This window comes from Tupaia chinensis, unplaced genomic scaffold (genome assembly GCF_000334495.1).
Source record: "Tupaia chinensis unplaced genomic scaffold, TupChi_1.0 Scaffold140356_1, whole genome shotgun sequence".
Classification (NCBI taxonomy): domain Eukaryota; kingdom Metazoa; phylum Chordata; class Mammalia; order Scandentia; family Tupaiidae; genus Tupaia; species Tupaia belangeri.
In genome coordinates this window covers 803544-819843 of record NW_006200233.1, presented here as the reverse complement: position 1 = coordinate 819843, position 16300 = coordinate 803544, and the positions used below count along the sequence as shown (strand labels likewise).

The 16300-nt window shown below is 51.9% G+C and overlaps 2 protein-coding genes and 1 non-coding gene across 3 annotated transcripts; 1 reads left to right on the top strand and 2 right to left on the bottom strand.

The window, feature by feature from the left end:
• Positions 1–5: 5 nt before the first annotated feature.
• On the top strand, positions 6–392 carry LOC102502772 (histone H2B type 1-K-like; the record flags this gene model as incomplete). The annotated part of the gene is made up of 1 exon (XM_006162704.2): positions 6–392. A coding segment is annotated over one exon (372 nt), but the record flags the coding sequence as incomplete, so codon positions are not given.
• Positions 393–3416: 3024 nt separating this feature from the next.
• LOC102502345 (putative vomeronasal receptor-like protein 4) lies at positions 3417–10590 on the bottom strand. Its single transcript, XM_006162703.2, has 2 exons — positions 9910–10590; positions 3417–3647 (listed from the first exon to the last, which is right to left on the bottom strand). Exons 1-2 carry the CDS (start codon positions 10588–10590, stop codon positions 3417–3419), a joined length of 912 nt encoding a protein of 303 aa, XP_006162765.2.
• On the bottom strand, positions 6525–6596 carry TRNAP-CGG (transfer RNA proline (anticodon CGG)). Its single transcript has one exon. It is a non-coding gene; the product is annotated as a tRNA-Pro (tRNA).
• Positions 10591–16300: the final 5710 nt, after the last annotated feature.

Below are 16300 nucleotides of genomic sequence, written 5' to 3'. Positions count from 1 at the left end.
CTGACCCGGCCAAGTCGGCGCCGGCCCCGAAGAAGGGCTCCAAGAAGGCGGTGACCAAGGCGCAGAAGAAGGACGGCAAGAAGCGCAAGCGCAGCCGCAAGGAGAGCTACTCGGTGTACGTGTACAAGGTGCTGAAGCAGGTGCACCCCGACACGGGCATCTCGTCCAAGGCCATGGGCATCATGAACTCGTTCGTCAACGACATCTTCGAGCGCATCGCGGGCGAGGCGTCGCGCCTGGCGCACTACAACAAGCGCTCGACCATCACGTCGCGGGAGATCCAGACGGCCGTGCGCCTGCTGCTGCCCGGGGAGCTGGCCAAGCACGCCGTGTCCGAGGGCACCAAGGCTGTCACCAAGTACACCAGCGCCAAGTGAAATAATAGTAGACCACACACTCAACCTCAACGGCTCTTTTTAGAGCCATTCATATTTTCCGAAAGAGAGCTGGTGCTTTTTTCTTGGCCTTGGGTAATCCCCCTTGTAGATCTGTGCGGTTTAAGGAGTGTAGTAGGTACCGTGCAAGGATTAGGGCCTTTCCAAGCTCAAGATCTGGTAATTTAAGAGCTGCTTAACTCAAATATTTAGCTCGGGAATTTACCTGGTTGGTTGGATTCATACCTAGGGTTGGAGGTTCTTGTGAAGTAAGTCGGAGTAACAATTTTGTCACTGTTATTTTGCTACAGAGCTCACCAGAGAGTGACACCGAGAGAGAGAAAAGCCGCCAGGTCCAAGACTTGAACCAAGGTCACCCACTGGAAGCACAGTGCCTTAACCACCACACCACCTGCTAGCCCCAAGACTGACTACATTAAAACTACAAGGCTATAAAGCTAATTTTCATATTACTGATAAGAATAGCCTGCCTGCGAAGTTCACCTTTTCAGTTATTTGCAATTTGTCAAAAGTCCTCAGGAGAATAAAGGGAGGGGCTTAATCTTTTGCTTGGAAAAACTATCAATTCCACTTCTTAGCTTCAGAATTGGTTAAAAGCTACTGTATACTATCCCAGTACATATGATATTTTCTTAAATGTTACAAGGGACCAGCAGGGGCGCGGTGGTGGTTAAGGTGGATTCCCACAGGACTGACTCTAGTGTGAGTACTGGAGGGGTGGGGGCTTGAACATCACACCACGTGCTTATGCATGCCTGAAATCCTGGGAAGAGAATGGAGGAAAATGATGGTGGCATGGCCTTCCCTCCCGGGGGATGATTTTCCCTCTCTGCCACTCTCTGGTGAGGGCACATGCCCAGTGGCAAAAAAAAGAGGTACATGTATTATGTGTAATACCGCAAAATAAATAGGTATTTGTAGCTAACTGGCAGATCTTTCTCATATATCGTGAACTGGAATCTGTGCCTGGAGCCCAGTCTTAGACGGAACAGTCAGCTATTTTGAAGGGACTTCCCCCCTTGGGCTATTTCAAATGATTGCATTACCTTTTTCTACTGTGTACATACTTCTTTTACACTGGTCATTGAAATTTTTTACAATGGTTATTGAAATCGAGGTGCCCAATCCCCGGCTCAGATAGCAATGCAGTTGCAAGGGCCTTTGAGAAATAAGAGGTCCATGTCTTAATGCCACACAGGTAATCTAGTCTTCAATTAAAGCATTATCTTTGATACGTTCAAGTTACTTTTATGATACTATTTATTTTCCTTAAGTTCATTTTAAATTTTTGATGGTATATGGGAAATGTCCATTTATGATAACAATATATTTATAGACTATCCATTGATTTGAATGACATATTTTAATTTTTGAATGTCACTTTTCCTAATATGCCCCCCAAATTTGGAGTATGCAACCTTCTTTAGAGTCTGCACCGCAGAAAGGCATTATTTACACTCTGCACATGAAAGCAGAATAGAATTAAAAACTTTTTTTCCGATTATTATTATTCCAATTTTTTTTTTTGGAGAGGTTTTTGCCATCGGGCACATGTGATCACCAGAAAGACAGAGAGGGACAGAGAGACAGAAAGTAAGAAATCACCCCCCAGAAGGGATGGCCATGCCGCAATCCCTTCTCCTCCATTCTCCTCTTGGGATCTTGGGCACGCATGCACACCCCCCCGGGGTCTAGGACTGGAACCGCAGTCGAATACATAGAAGTCCAGCGACATAGCCATTACGCTAACTGCTGGTTCCAGAATTTTAAATTTTTAAAAAATACACCTGCAGAACTTGTTCCATGTATTAATTCTTCCTTAGTGTTTGTGAATGTATCTGCATCTCTATTCATTTACTGTGGAAACTGCATGGCACACTCGACACTGGAGACCGTGGGTGTCTGTTTCCCACTGTCGCGTGCAGGCGGAGACCTACAGCCCATGAAGCACACAGCAGCGCCTGCTCAGCATGTGCAAGGACACACAGACCCAGCCCGAGCGGGGGCTGAAGGAAGAAAGTAAGTGCTGGGGAACTTTCTAGCTCACACTCTGATTGTGTCTACTTTTGAAACAAGGCTATGCTTTTAATTTCTCAGTAGTAGGAGTTTTCTAGAAATCACGAATCGAGAAAGGACGGTCCAGGTGTGAAGCCTGGACTATGTAGCTTCAGTGTATTTCCCCTTTGGTTTATCCCCCTCACTTTACGCGGGATGTCACAGTGCCTCTCCCGTGGGGAGGCCTCTGGTATACTGACAACTGCACCTTGCACACCGTGAGCCGTCAACATACGTGACTGAACGCGACTCTTCTGTCCAACAGTCACCTGAAGCGTCCCATTGGAGACAGATCTCAGGAGGGAGAGGGAGCGGCCACGCCAGGGATGCACCCGCTAAGCCTCTCATCCTCCATGTTTATTGGGCAAAGAGGAAGTAAAGTTATGTGGAGAGACAGTTGCCTCTTAGAGGACAGGTAGGTAAGGGTAGTTCCTGGGGCAGGGTGGCTTGTTTCCATACGGGGCCTGAATGACACCAAGGCGGCCGGCACAGCGGGATTGGAGGGCAGCCCCGCCCCCCCCCTGTCGTTCTCCAGCAGAAAGGCAAGAAGAGGTCAGGCCTTTTCGCCGTTTTCCCTCAGCTATCCATCCGGAGCTCCCAAGTCCGAGGTGTTCTGGAAGCGAGGCATTTCCGCCGTCCCCTAAGGCCGAGCACTGCTGAGCTACAGCAGAAGGAAGAGAAGCAGGGACGAGGCCGCCCCACTCAGGAGCATGGGCGAGCACAGGAGGGAGCTGCTGCCGGGGCGGAGTTTGCAGCCGTGTCTCTTGGCTTCTTCTGGAAGGACAAAGACCTGAGTGCTCCAAGCTGCTCCCCGTCTGTGGCTGACGGGGTGCACAGGGGCTCTAGGCAGGCAGAGGTGGAGTTCGGGGGAAGAGGGATGCAGGCCACTTCCCCAGGGTGGCTGGGGTGCAGGGACGATGGTGAGAACGCTACCCTAAGGGCCCACGCCCTGGGTGCGAGGGGCCCTCAACGGTCGGGGCCCACAGCATCAGCCCTGCGTCGTGGACCAAAGCCACTTCCTTGCTTTCTTAGTGCCTCCTTGGCTCCCCCAGCAGCTCGCAGCACGGTGGCCAGTGGAGTGGCACAGGTGGAGTGGCTCTGCCACTGCGGTGTCCATGGGGAAGGGTTCTCGTCCTTCGCCTCGGCTGAGGCAGGCTCTGTCAGGCATGGACGGGCGTGCTTCACTTGCTCCTGTTGCTAGCAAGACACCTGTGGCCTCGAGTGTCTTATAGCTCCACCCTCACTCCGTGTTTCTGGGCGCGTTTCCACACGTTAAAGAGAGAAGGGAAGGCAAGGCCTGGATGGCCATGGGACTCAGTCTTTTTTAAAATTGTATTTATTTATTATTTATTTATTTATTTATTTGCCAGGGACAGATAGAGAGAGGGAAAATGAGAAGTCAAGCTGCCAGGTCCAGGACTCGAACTGTGGTGAGCCACATGGAGCCCAGCACCCCACCCACCACAGCACCTACCGGCCCTGGAATTCAATCTGCTGTGCGTCAGATTTCTCAGAAGTCCGAGTTTTGAAGCCCAGGAATGCAGCCTTGTTGGAGTGCCAGGCCAAGACTGGATGTGGCGGATGTGCTGAGCGGTCTGAGGACAGGCGCGGTGCTTGTCACCGTCAACGTGGGAGCGGAGGGACAGCGCAAAAGCTTTGCCTTTCACCTTGGCAACTCAGGGCCCTCTTTTCTGTTTTAGAAAAGAGGGCATTGTTCCAACTATGGTCACTAGATTTAATTCTTTTGATTTATCAAAAAATCATTTTTTTATAGAACATTGTAATTATTAGCTGGCTTAAGAGCTGTGGGAAGTCACCTTAAGGGCACTGGGTCTTTGGACACCCTTTTCCGGGCTTCGTTCTGGTCGTGTTTTGCTCAGACTTGCTCTGTCTTTAGGATAGAAAAACACACAATTTAAAGGTTTTTGATTGTTTGTTTTCGACCATAGATGAGTTTATTTTAACACCCAGCATGCCACGAACTCACAGGGAACAGATCCCAGAAACTCGGGCTCCTTCCCAGTGGTTCTCATATGGCTTCTCTGGGGGGAGCAGGCTGGCGCTTCCGTTGCACCCTAGGACCGTTCTCTTGGGCTCCCTTTTTCCGTCATTTCCTTCCCACGTTTTGGGGAGCTCTCTCTGCCCTTAGAATGCTCCATGCGCTCAGTGCACACATGGATTCTCTTGGCAAGACTCGGGCCCTTAACTCGCTCGTTCGCCACAGCAGCAGCGTGCTGGGTGACACTGAGGACGCTCCGGTGTTGCCATGGCAGCATCTGGGGCATTCCTCTTGAACAGAGCGCGATCCCTTGATGGCTACAACATCACCTTTCTTGGTTCTCAGGTGCGTTGCCAGCGGACCCACCCCACGTTTTCTAAGAGCCCCAGAGGACACACGTGAGGGCCTCTCCTCTTTCCCTTGTGTTCGTCGTTTTGGTGAATTACTGGAAGATGGTGGTTCTGGCCCAAAGGCCAACTTGAGTTTTAAAAAATGGTCTCAAAAGAAGTACATTGGAAGCTGCTCAACTAAACTGCTTTGAAAATCTTCAAAGACAATTTGTTACTAATATAAATTCCTGTAGAATGTTTAAGCGTGCACATAAAGCTTTCATAAATCTTAACTGACTTGTGAAAAACTATCCTGTCTACCTGTATCTCCTATCTTGGTATTTCATGTGTCTATTAAACTCAATCACCTTTTTAAAATTTTTATTATTTTTAAAACATTTCCATTTTTTTGCTACTTTGTGTGCTCACCGAACAGAGAAAGAGGGAAAGTGAGAAAACACCCCCTTGGGGGGATAGCCACACTGCAATCCCCTCTCCATTCTCCTCTTGGGATCCTGGGCTCGGATGCATACGTGCCTGGTATGTTTTCAAGCCCCCGGGTCCAGAGCTTGAGCTGTGCGGTCGGCCATGTGAGACCCAGCAGCTAACTGTGCGCCACTGGCTGGCCCAGTGGTTGATATTTCTTTCCATCACTGGAGAATATTCCAGTCTGTAGGTACTAGTGTTTATCTACAATTTTAACCTACTAAAAGACTTCTTGGTTTCTCCACATTTTGGCAATTTAGAACAAAACCGTTGGAGGCCAGGGAGTGACGCAGAGCCACACGATGCTCTGGGGTGGCATCCCGAGGCCTCTCTGTCGCGGTGGCTATGACTTTCTGAATGTTGGAAGATTCTTAAAGAACAGTTGGAGAAAATTCCTTTTAAATGTCAAATTTGAGTAATACTATCTACTCCGAATTATAAATTTTATTGAATTACAAATCATATCTTTTATGTATAAACAAAAAGTAAATCATGCAACCTCTGGGTAAGGGCCTACATATTCATAGTCAACGTGCCCTCGAAATTGAATAGCCGGGCTGCCCTCCTCTCATGTCCCTCTCCAGCCCGCACTGACTCAGCCCTGCCCGGCTGGCAGCGCGGTTCCCCCCCAGCCCGCACTGACTCAGCCCTGCCCCGCTGGCGGCGCGCATCTCCTGCCGAGTCGTGCCCGCGCCTCCCGAGCGTGGGGCGACGAGCCCTCGCGCTTCCAGCCGCGGGGTCTCCCTGGGTGGGGTGCCCGGGCCCCGCCACGCTCCGGCGCCAGGCACTGCAGGGACTCCCTGGTCACAGGACGCGGGACGCGCAGGGGTGGGGACAGCCCCGTACAGCCGTACCCCTCCCTGCCCTGCCCGGGGGACACGCTGCGCCCACCCGCGCTCGCTCCTCGCGCCAGCCAAGGCCGCCGTCCGGCTCCCCGGGGCCGCAGGGCAGCGACGCCAGCACCTGCGGTGACGCCGCTCCGTGCAGTGAGGACACGCCGCAGTCACGCGGGAACAGACCTGCTCCGGCGCTCGGGCAGGTGGGCGCGCACGTACCGGTCGCGGGCCCTGGCGTTTGAGGAGGGGCAGGGCGGTTGGGAAAGCACCCGCGACAGTTTGCGCCCGAGTCTGTGGGTGGGTGCTGCCCACGCGAGAGGCCCAAGCTTGGACCCCACGTGAAATGGGAGCGCTTCCTTAAAACCGGTATTTGGGAAAATAACTTGTTACAATTCCTTCAATTTTGGTTGGGCGAAAATGAAGCGGGCTCGTCCGGGATTTGAACCCGGGACCTCTCGCACCCGAAGCGAGAATCATACCCCTAGACCAACGAGCCAGTTGAACATATTGGGTTTCCCTGTTAAACACAAGAATAATGGTCAAAGTGTCATTCTTTGAGGAATTTGTCCCCAGTACGTTGAATACTCTCAAATCACTCGCAGGCCGCATCTGGAAGGACAGGCGCTCTCACTCACACCTGCTAAGGGCAGGGATTCATCTTTCCTTCTTGTTGACCAAAATGCTCTAAGTAACTTACCACATTTGTATTTACCTTTTAATTAAATACCTTTAGGAAAATTTGGGCTTCCGAGGTATTCTTATCTCACTTCTACCCTTCTGAAAGTTGGGTATTGCTATTACTGACCGGTTCCCAGACCAGTAGCCCTAACAAGAAATGTTTTTGGCTACCAAAAATTCCTCCAGACAAATATTTCTAATCCCAGCGAGCTCTACTAATAACAGCTAGCTGTTCTAACATTCATTCTTCGGAGGCACCAAAAAGTGTGTGGTTAGTTTACTATCTTCTTTCTGCATTAAACATTTAAGGAAGTTATCAAAACTTCTGGTTATACTCAGTTTTCACAAGCCTTTAGCAGATACATCTAAAATTCTTTTAAAATCTGTTAAAGTGTATGTATTGAACAAGTACATATATTTCAATTTCTCTCTACTGAACTTTGTTTAAATTCCCTTTATTTAGTTCATTCTTTCAATTATTCACTGATTAGTTGTATGCTGCTAGTGTATATATATATGTGTGTGTATATATTATTTGTGTGTGTGTTATACAAACCAAAAATGGAATTCTTTTGCAAGGACAAATAATGATTTTCCTGAATATATGTGAGGAAAAAAAATCAATTCTTTGTGAAAAGGAGAGTGAATTTAAATTAGCAATCAATTCCAGGTTTTTGTTTTTTTTTTTGGAGAGGTTTTTGCCATAGGGTGCGTGCGCTCGCCAGACAGACAGAGAGAGACAGAGACAGAAAGCGAGAAATCACCGCCCAGGGGGGATGGCCATGCTGCAATCCCTTCTCCTCCATTCTCCTCTCGGGATCTTGGGCACGCACGCACATGTGCCCGGCGTGAGTTTTAAGCCACCGGGTCCGAGACGTGAACCGCGGTCGACTACGTGGGAGTCCAGCAACATAGCCATTACGCTAACTGCTGGTCCCTCAATTCCAGTTTTGACACAGATTTACTGGATGGATCCAAATGATCGCAAGGTTATGGGGCATTGCCTTCCCAGCCCACTTTTCTAATGTTAGAAAGTACGGTTCTTCCTACAACCCAGCGGCTTCTTTGTAGCTCCAGGGTTTAGAACACCGGGACTGGTCCCTCTGAAACATGTGCTTGGAAGCAGTGATCACCCCACCACCCAGGGCTCAGCGGCACCTCTGGTTCACTCAGCCTGGCCTCCGCGTTTCCCATCAAGGCCTTTTCCTGTGCTCCTCCCTGGAGGGTGTGCACGCTGATCTTCATCGCTGCCGGCCTTCAGCCTCTCCAGCTCCTCACCTCACCAAGTCACTCAGCCACTCCCACCTCCCACCATTCTCCTCCCCACACCGTCACCCCTTCTGTCTCTTCCCTCAGCATCTGGAGTCGGGCTCAGCCTCCTGTCGTCCCAGGGCCTCCTGGAGGGCAGGGCTGGGGTGTGGACGACGCCCCCTGGCTTATCCCGCCTCCCCGGTGACTCCTCCAGGGCGCTGTCCACCTGCTCCCCTTCCTCGTCTCCCTACGCTCCACCTTCTAGCTCAGAGGAGAGAGTGCCCTCCGTCACCTTACTGTCACTTTTCTCATTCAGTCGAGTCCTGGGCTATCTTTGTGGATCTCGCTCACAGTCCCGTCGGGGAATCGGGCCAATAAAGGGAATGTTCATCTACCCTCTCCAGGGCGTCCGCAGAGTCCCTAACCCTGACCCGCTCCCAGAGACACTGGGAGAGCTGCTTGCTCTGTAACTGTCATGCACAGGGCAGTCTCCTGTCCCCTCCTGACACTGACACACTAGCTATTTGCCAGATGCCAGGATGACGGAGTACATCCCCTCATCAGACTGTCTCCATCTCTGCCAAAAGTCTGAGTCTGGCTTCTGATTTTGAAAGAATTCCTAGGGCGTCCTGAAGACGCCGTCTGACACAGGCTGCCGGCTCCCCAGGCACAGGGCGCAGTCGGGTCCCCACAGCTGGCCAACGTGCTTCCAGAGAGGAGCGCCATGGCTTTAATTAATTGATAAAACCGTCCCTATCGGTGCACTTTGAGCTCTCCTATCACACTGGCAACACCATCAGCGCTCTGTGTGGACTGACCCTAGTGGGTGACTTCAAATCAGCAATGGAACCTGTCTTGCTGGATACTTAGCTTGTCCTGAAAACAGTCGCTAAAGTTTTAGTTATTGCACTTTTTTTCAGAGGCTTTGCCTTAGCATGTGCTCCCCCAGAGAGCAAGAGAGCCACAAATGCCGGAGAGTGAGGGAACCGCCCTGCGGTGACGGCCGGTGCGAGCCCGTCCCGTCCCCGGTGCAAGCCCGTCCCGTCCCGCAGTCTCCTTATAGGAGCTGAGCGCTCATCCGAGGCACTGTCTTGCTGGATAGTTACCTTTACCCTTCCTTTAGAATATCTCTAATATTTTTGGTATTGTAATTCTTTTTTAGAGGTTTTGCCTTAGGTATGTGTGCTTGCCAGAGAGAGGGATGGCCTGGCTGCAAATCCCCGATTCTTTCTGCTCCCAGGTGGGGGCAAGCAGGCTGTTGATCCGTTTCAAGCCGCGGTTGGCCATGTGGGTGTCCAGTGACATACCTGCTGCGCCACCTGCTGGCCCCACTATCGTGATTCTTAAATGAACATGTGTATCTGAAGGATGAGGTCCTGGAAGCGGGATTCCTGAGTGAAGAGGCAAATGACTTAGAGATTGTGACAGATTTTGCCAAGTTCCTGCTCCTTCCTACCAAAAGCCTGGTCACCGTATTTACAATGGAATTTAAGCCGCTTTTTGAAGGGTGGCAGGATATAGAATGAAAACACAGTGGGTCCCGATAGCTTTCTATGGTGTCTGTGTCAGATCAAGGCGGCTGGTCGCCAGTTGCTTCCACGACACTGTGTAAGCAGGTGTTTATGGAGCCCTCCTAGGCTGCTCTTTGTAGCACAAACATTTCCTCAAGTCTTACAGATGTGCCAACACTCAGTCAGACGCCTGTCTCTATAAATCATCACGAAGGGGCTGAGGATGGCATGACCAAGAACTAGAAGTTCTTGAACAAGTATGAGTATGGAATTATTCTTCACGGCGTAATTTACAGATAAAGTAATAATAGAATCTGTCCAATAAAAGAGAAGAAAACAAAGCATGAGAAGGAGAACGCTTTGAGCGGCTTTGATCTCAGGGGGCGTGGTGTAGACGCGCTTGGTGCTCTGCAGGTAGAGCGCGTGCTTGTGGTGCTTGTGGAGAAGGAACACCATGTAGCCACTGGCCACGCCCGTGAATCCCAGAAACAGGACATCATGCAGGGCCATGACAATGACAATCACCCATTGTGTTACCTGGCTTTGTGGCAGAAAACGGCAGTAGTGATTACCATGAATCTCACGTGACCCATTCTTGCTTGTGTTCGTGATGGTGTACAGTACGTGCATGTTTACCAAGGAGCAAAACACCGAGAAGAGGAGCAGGCAGGGAAGGATGTGCCGAGCTGCCTTTGGCTGGTGCCGCCCCCACACGGAGTCCCTGGGGCTGATGGTGAGGGCCTGGACTACCGTGAGGAGGCTGTAGGAGCACATGGACAGGCTCCGAGCCACCCTGCGGAGGTAAATGACTATCTTACAGCCCACGTCATGGAGGAAGTTTTCCACACCGAAAGCTACCAGTACCTGTGACATTGCTTTGGTGAAAATCAGTATGATGTTTGTGAAAGTCAGCTGGACGAGGATGACATGCACAGCTTTCTTCTCCGCATCCAGAAGGAAAGCCCAGGCGTAATTCACAAAGACGGTGAGGTTCCCCACCATGCCAAGCACAAGCAGGAGGAGGAAGATGGCTCCCTTGGCGATATTCATGACCACTCTTTACTTCCTGGGCAGAAGAGTCTCCGGTTCCTCCCAGACGTTCTGAGGCAGCACCAGTCCTGAGGATGTGTCTGCCAAGGTGGTCTGTCCCCAAGGGTTCTGCGGGGAGTGAGAGGACGTGACCTGAGGGTCACGACACAGCCAGTCAGCAAAGTCTGGTCAAAGAACTTGTCCCTGTCCCTGCGGCAGCCTGCCTGGTCATCTGTGTAGTTCAGAACACCATTTTGGGTATGAGAAACAAAGTAGAAAATTTTAAAGGAGATTTTATTTTCTAGAACCATCTGGGCGAAATGAACTGCTTGTTCAGCACTTTACAGACCACGTCTTTTTTTTTTTTTTTTTGAAAGAATTATTGGTTTATTATTATTATTTTTAACTTGACGAGAGAGAATGAGAAAGAGAAGAGGGAAAGGGAAAGGGAAAGTGAGAAAGCGAGGTGCCAGGTCTGGGATTAGAACCGTGAACAACCATGTGGGAGACCACCTCACCACCACCTGCTGACCTCATCCCATGGGTTTTACATCTCAGCATGGGCTCACTGCAACTGAAGATTTTCCGTACCAGAATTTCCCCCTGTGCTCTCTATTTTGTCCTACTGTGTTAGCATCAGTCAGTCCCCAGACCTGGTGTTCACCCTCAACCTGTCCCTGCCTCACCCCAGGTTCAGACCGTTTGATATGCTGCTGTTCCAGCCTGTTTACTGCCTCTCAGGGCTGTCCATATTTCATGTTGGTGGGGCCTTTCTTCCGGTCAGCATGTCCCAGCTCTCTCATTCTCCTGAGAGTAACGGTCCCTGGTTTGTTCCTGCTTCCAGGTTTTAGTCCCTGGCACGTTCACCTTCGCATTTCCAGAGGCCTCTGTCATACCTGAGATCGGTCCTGTGACTTCACTAAGGAATTTTCAGTGTTTCCTCATCCTCGAACTCGTGGTGGACTGAATAGCGGTCTTGAGAGGACCTGGGCTGTTGCAGCCCAGGGAGCCACGGCCCACTGGCTCTGGCCTGTGTTAGGAGTAAGGTCAGCTCCACGGAGTCGGGGCAGCCAGGCACAGCCGGCCCCAGAGCAGGAACGGTGCTGGGCACAGGCTTCCTAGGAGTGGGTGTCCGGGGCCGGGAGGGGCTCTGTGGGAAGCTGTGGGCAGGGCAGGGTGGGCCGAGTAGAAGGCAGGGAACCTGGGATTAGGGGCCGTCATGAGGCAGGACGGTGCGTGAACTGGGCATTCCCAGGAAGCACTGCGGGGGGCAGTGTGCATGGAGACTTCCCCGGGAGGACAGTGTCATCCCTCACACGAGGGTGCCCACAGCTCTGTCCAGCCGCTGCCTAACCTGGAGGCAAGGACTGCAGCCTCTCCTGGTCTCTCCACCCAGCTAACGGCAGGCTCTGTTCCCAGTCCACGCTCGATTTTGTGCTTCTTGGCCTGGACAGGATTTCACTTTTTCACAGTGAACCTCCCCCACCTCAATCCCACCTAGAAATTTCTATTAAACCACTGACACTTGCCCCAAAATGAAGAACCCAGGATGTTGAATCTGAGCCCAGGTTGGCACATGCTCCACTCACATGACCGGGAGTCCCTTACCCAGGTCTTGCCCCCGTCACTGTGGCTGCCCTGGGTTTATGCTTCTCGTGAAGGCCTCGGCAGTGTGGACCATGCCATCCTGGGCTGTCACACACCAGGTGCCCTCGTGGCCTTGGGGGAGTCAGCCACCCCCTCTCCAGCTCCCCCTCCTCTGCTGACTGTCGGGGAGATGGGTCTGCATAAAGGGTCCGAGCTGCCTCACAGGACCTACTGCCCAGCACTGAGCACAGTGTCCTGCGGCCTGGACAGGAAGAGCCCCAGCTCCTCACAGACCCAGACACGGGAACTGCTGGACACTTGGTCGGGGCCTGGTCTGTCAGGAATCCTGCCCCCTCCTTCTCAGTCCTGACACTTCATCCATGAGCCTTCTTGTTGTTTTCCTATTTCGTTCTAGGACTTTCATCTTTCTGGCCCCGCCTCCACCTTCCCCAAATTCCAGAGCTTGGAATCAGATTCGGATGGCCTCTGAGCACGGGATAACCCCTCCCCTTTCTTTCTGACTGAATGAAATGACAGCGTCAGAGGACGGGGTGTCCACTCTCCAAGCTGTTTTGGACTCAGGACGGGAAAGTGTAAAAAGCCACACTTTGCACTCGGAGCCTGAGTCCCCTGGTCACCTCGGACTGCCCTAACTCATAGCCTGTCAGGAAAAGGGGCAGGAATTCTCTAAAAAGCAACCGTAACGTTAAGCATAACTGGTGCTAAAGGTCCCATGAGCTGGCTTGTACTGTCACTGACGTCCAGGGACGCTCCATTACTGCACGTCGGTCAGGAGTGGCTTTAAGGATAGACACCCAGGGACCACCTCAGCTGGAACACACACGCCGTAGGGAGCTGGCGACGGAATGGCAAAGCCCAGGCGGCCATATGGGAAATACAGACACACCAAAGGGAGGCGAGCCACCTTAGGGAGGCTGGTGACTCCGAGCAGCCTAATGCAGGGGAATGGAGGCTGGGAAAGGAGGGTGCTCCCCTGATGTCTAGAGGCTGCTGCCACTTTCTGATTCTGCCGACGCCAAGTGACAGCCGTATGCACACCCTCCCCTGAGCTCTCCGAAGGACCAGACCTGAGCTGAGGCACGGGGATGCACGGGTGGCTAGAAGGGGTCCCGCCATCTTTCTGGGCCCTGGGGCCTACCTGTAGGTCAGAAGTGAAGGTCTCGGGGCTCAGCCCCTCTGCTGAGCTGCCTCCCTTAGTCAGAGGGAAGTGAGGAATGTGCTTCTGAGGCGTCGCCATGGCCTCTGGGGTGAACAGAAGCACCGCGAGGCCTACTCACCGTGGTGGCCATGGTGCGTGCTGTCAGGCCTGACCAGCTCTTTGGGCCAGGCGGGCCTCAGGCAGAACTCGCACGTCTGGAGTGCAGAGTCGGGGTTAATGTAGACCATGGGCGCGTCTTCCTCAGTTTTGAAGCTGTCACTCTGTCAGGATGAGGAAACCCTCTGTGGAATCCCAGTCCCTGAAGCTTGCCTATCCCTGTCCCTCCACAATTACAGCGGTTGTTTGGCTCTGCACGCATTTCAGCTGTAATTAGGGGCTGATTATCTCCACAGAAGGACGGGAGTGGGGAAGGAGTGACAAGTCAGACTTGAGTATCCACTTTTCTGGCCCCCTCTTTGCTGTCCCCAGGCTCCAAAGCGCAGAATGAGGACCTGCCCTGGGGCTCTAATCGGTCACGTCCCTTCTCTCTCGAAGCCTTCTTTGCACTCAGGGATATCATAGATGACAAGGGGCACTGGGGACTCTGTGTAGAGCCCATCCCGGCCGAAGACCTGGGCCCACGGAGCCCTGTTCTGTGTATGCACACGCGGGGAGGGCCTCGCTGAACCTAATCCATTAGTTCCTCGTCTGTAAAAGAGCACGGGAACTCAATATTCAGAAAGTCCCCCTCCTTCATTTATTTACTCTCAGAAGTAAATTGTCTATTTCTTATTCCATGAGCAAGAGAAGAAAACAGGGACACGGGCTCAGGCTCAGGCTCACTAACAGGGCGTCTCCCTGTGTCCCCCGCCGCCTGGCCACGCCGCCCGATCTCAGGCTCCACATGTGCCCTGCATGTCCAGTTTCCCCAGGGTCTGGCCTCCCCATCCTCCTTGTTCCTTCCGCCATTGAACAGGCGGCCCCTCTGCTGCACCCGTGTCTCCACCATCTCCACTTTAAAATCCAAACTGCTGGGGACAGCACGTGGCCAGGTGGGTAAGACGTGGGCTCTCACAGGCCCGACCGCTGTGGGCGTCCCAGCCCTTTGGCTTGAGACTCACATCAGGTCGTGCATGTGCATGCCCAAAACCTTTGGAGGAGAATGGAGAAGGGATTGTGGCGTGGCCATCTCTTTTTGGGGTGATTTCTCACTTTCTCTGTTTCTCTCTCCAGTGAATTCACATGCTCTATAACAATCTCTCTAAAAGAGAAGAATAAACCAAGCTGCCCCTCGAAGATGCTCTGTAACTCATCCCCCAGAAGGGTCCTTCTGTCTGCTTTCTTTCATCCCGCTGCCTGCCAGGACCTCTGTCCCTGATGCCAAGGGAACACAGGAGTGGGCCCAGAGCTAAGTGACAGGGGAAGGAGCCCGTTCCTCCAGACGGGAGCTGGGCCGGGCCACGCTCGGAGGTGGCTCTGTCTTTCATCTTCCCAAATGAATAAATAAAATTAAAACAGATCATTCTTTTAAAACAACTGTCAAATCAGTGGAACCTGAGCTTGGTATTGGCAGAATATACAGACTTTGAAGTTATACAAACCAGCGTAGCCATATTGAAAGAAATATGCTTTTTAGTTAAAGTTTTTTATTGCAGGATCAGCAGTTAGCGTAATGGCTATGTCACTGGACTCCCATGTAGTCGACCGCAGTTCGCGTCCGAGACCCGGTGGCTTAAACTCACGCCAGGCGCGTGTGTGTGCGTGCCCAAGATCCCGAGAGGAGAATGGGGGAGAAGGGATTGTGGCGTGGCCATCCCCCCTGAGGGGTGATTTCTCACTTTCTATCTCTCTGTCTCTCTCTCTCTGTCTGGTGAGTGCACACACCCTATAGCAAAAACCTCTAAAAAAAAACCAACAAACAAATAAAGTTTTTTATTGCATAGATTTAGGATGTACAATATCTCCACGAAGAGCTAAAATCACTTCCTTTGGGTATATATACCCAGTGGAGGGGTCACTGGATCACAGGGTTGCTCTAGTTCTAATACTGGGAGGAACTGCCCCATTAGTTTTCACATGGCCGTGTGCAAGTGTTCCCTTTTATCACGTACTTGCCAACCCTTGTTATCGCTTTTCTTTTTGATAACAGCCATCCTAACGGATGTGAAGTGATATCTCACTGCAGTTTTAGTTGCGTTTCCCTGCTATCAGTGATGTTCGGCGTCTATTCACATATGTGTTGGCCATCTTTACTTCTTCAGTGAAATGTGTTTCAGGTGATTTGCCCATGTGTGTGTGTGTGTGGGGGGAGTGTCTGTGTGTGTTTTAAATGTTTTAGGCATAAGGAATGTGCACACGCCAAAGACGAAAAGTGAGAATTCACCTATTGAGGAGGAGGTGGCCATGCTGCAATCCCTTTTCCCCCTTCTCTTCTCAGGATCCAGAGCTCAATACACACGTCCACTCAGCGTAATTTTCTAGCCACCCAAATCGGGACTGAAACCATGGTCAGCCAGCTGGGATGCAGCACCTTAGCCACCTCTACACCACTTAGCTCCAGGACACTTACCACAGTCGACTGCATGGGAGTCCAGCTAAGTAACCGTTTTGCCATCTGCTGGTCCCGTGGGGAGAATATTTAAAATCTCCGATCAGGCTGAGGGGGACTCACTGGCTGCAGAGTCCACGCCATCCGCCAGGGCGTTATGGGTGGGTGTGCCGGCTGCTAAAGCTGAGCCCCCGTCGTTCCTGCCATCCACCAGCTGCCATGAGCGAGTACCTCTGCCCCAGGAAAAGAGGGAATAGCAATGAAGAAGACAGCCGCCATGTTCCCCCACAGACCAAAAGGAGCAGTGGAAACCCTGTCTTTCAGGATTTCTGGGACACAGAGTCCAAGCAGTGAGAGTGGCAGGAGCAGCAGGGGCGGCATCCACAGCCCTGACAGGGCCGATGGGCCAGAAAGCAGCCTCAGCCAGGTCATGGCAG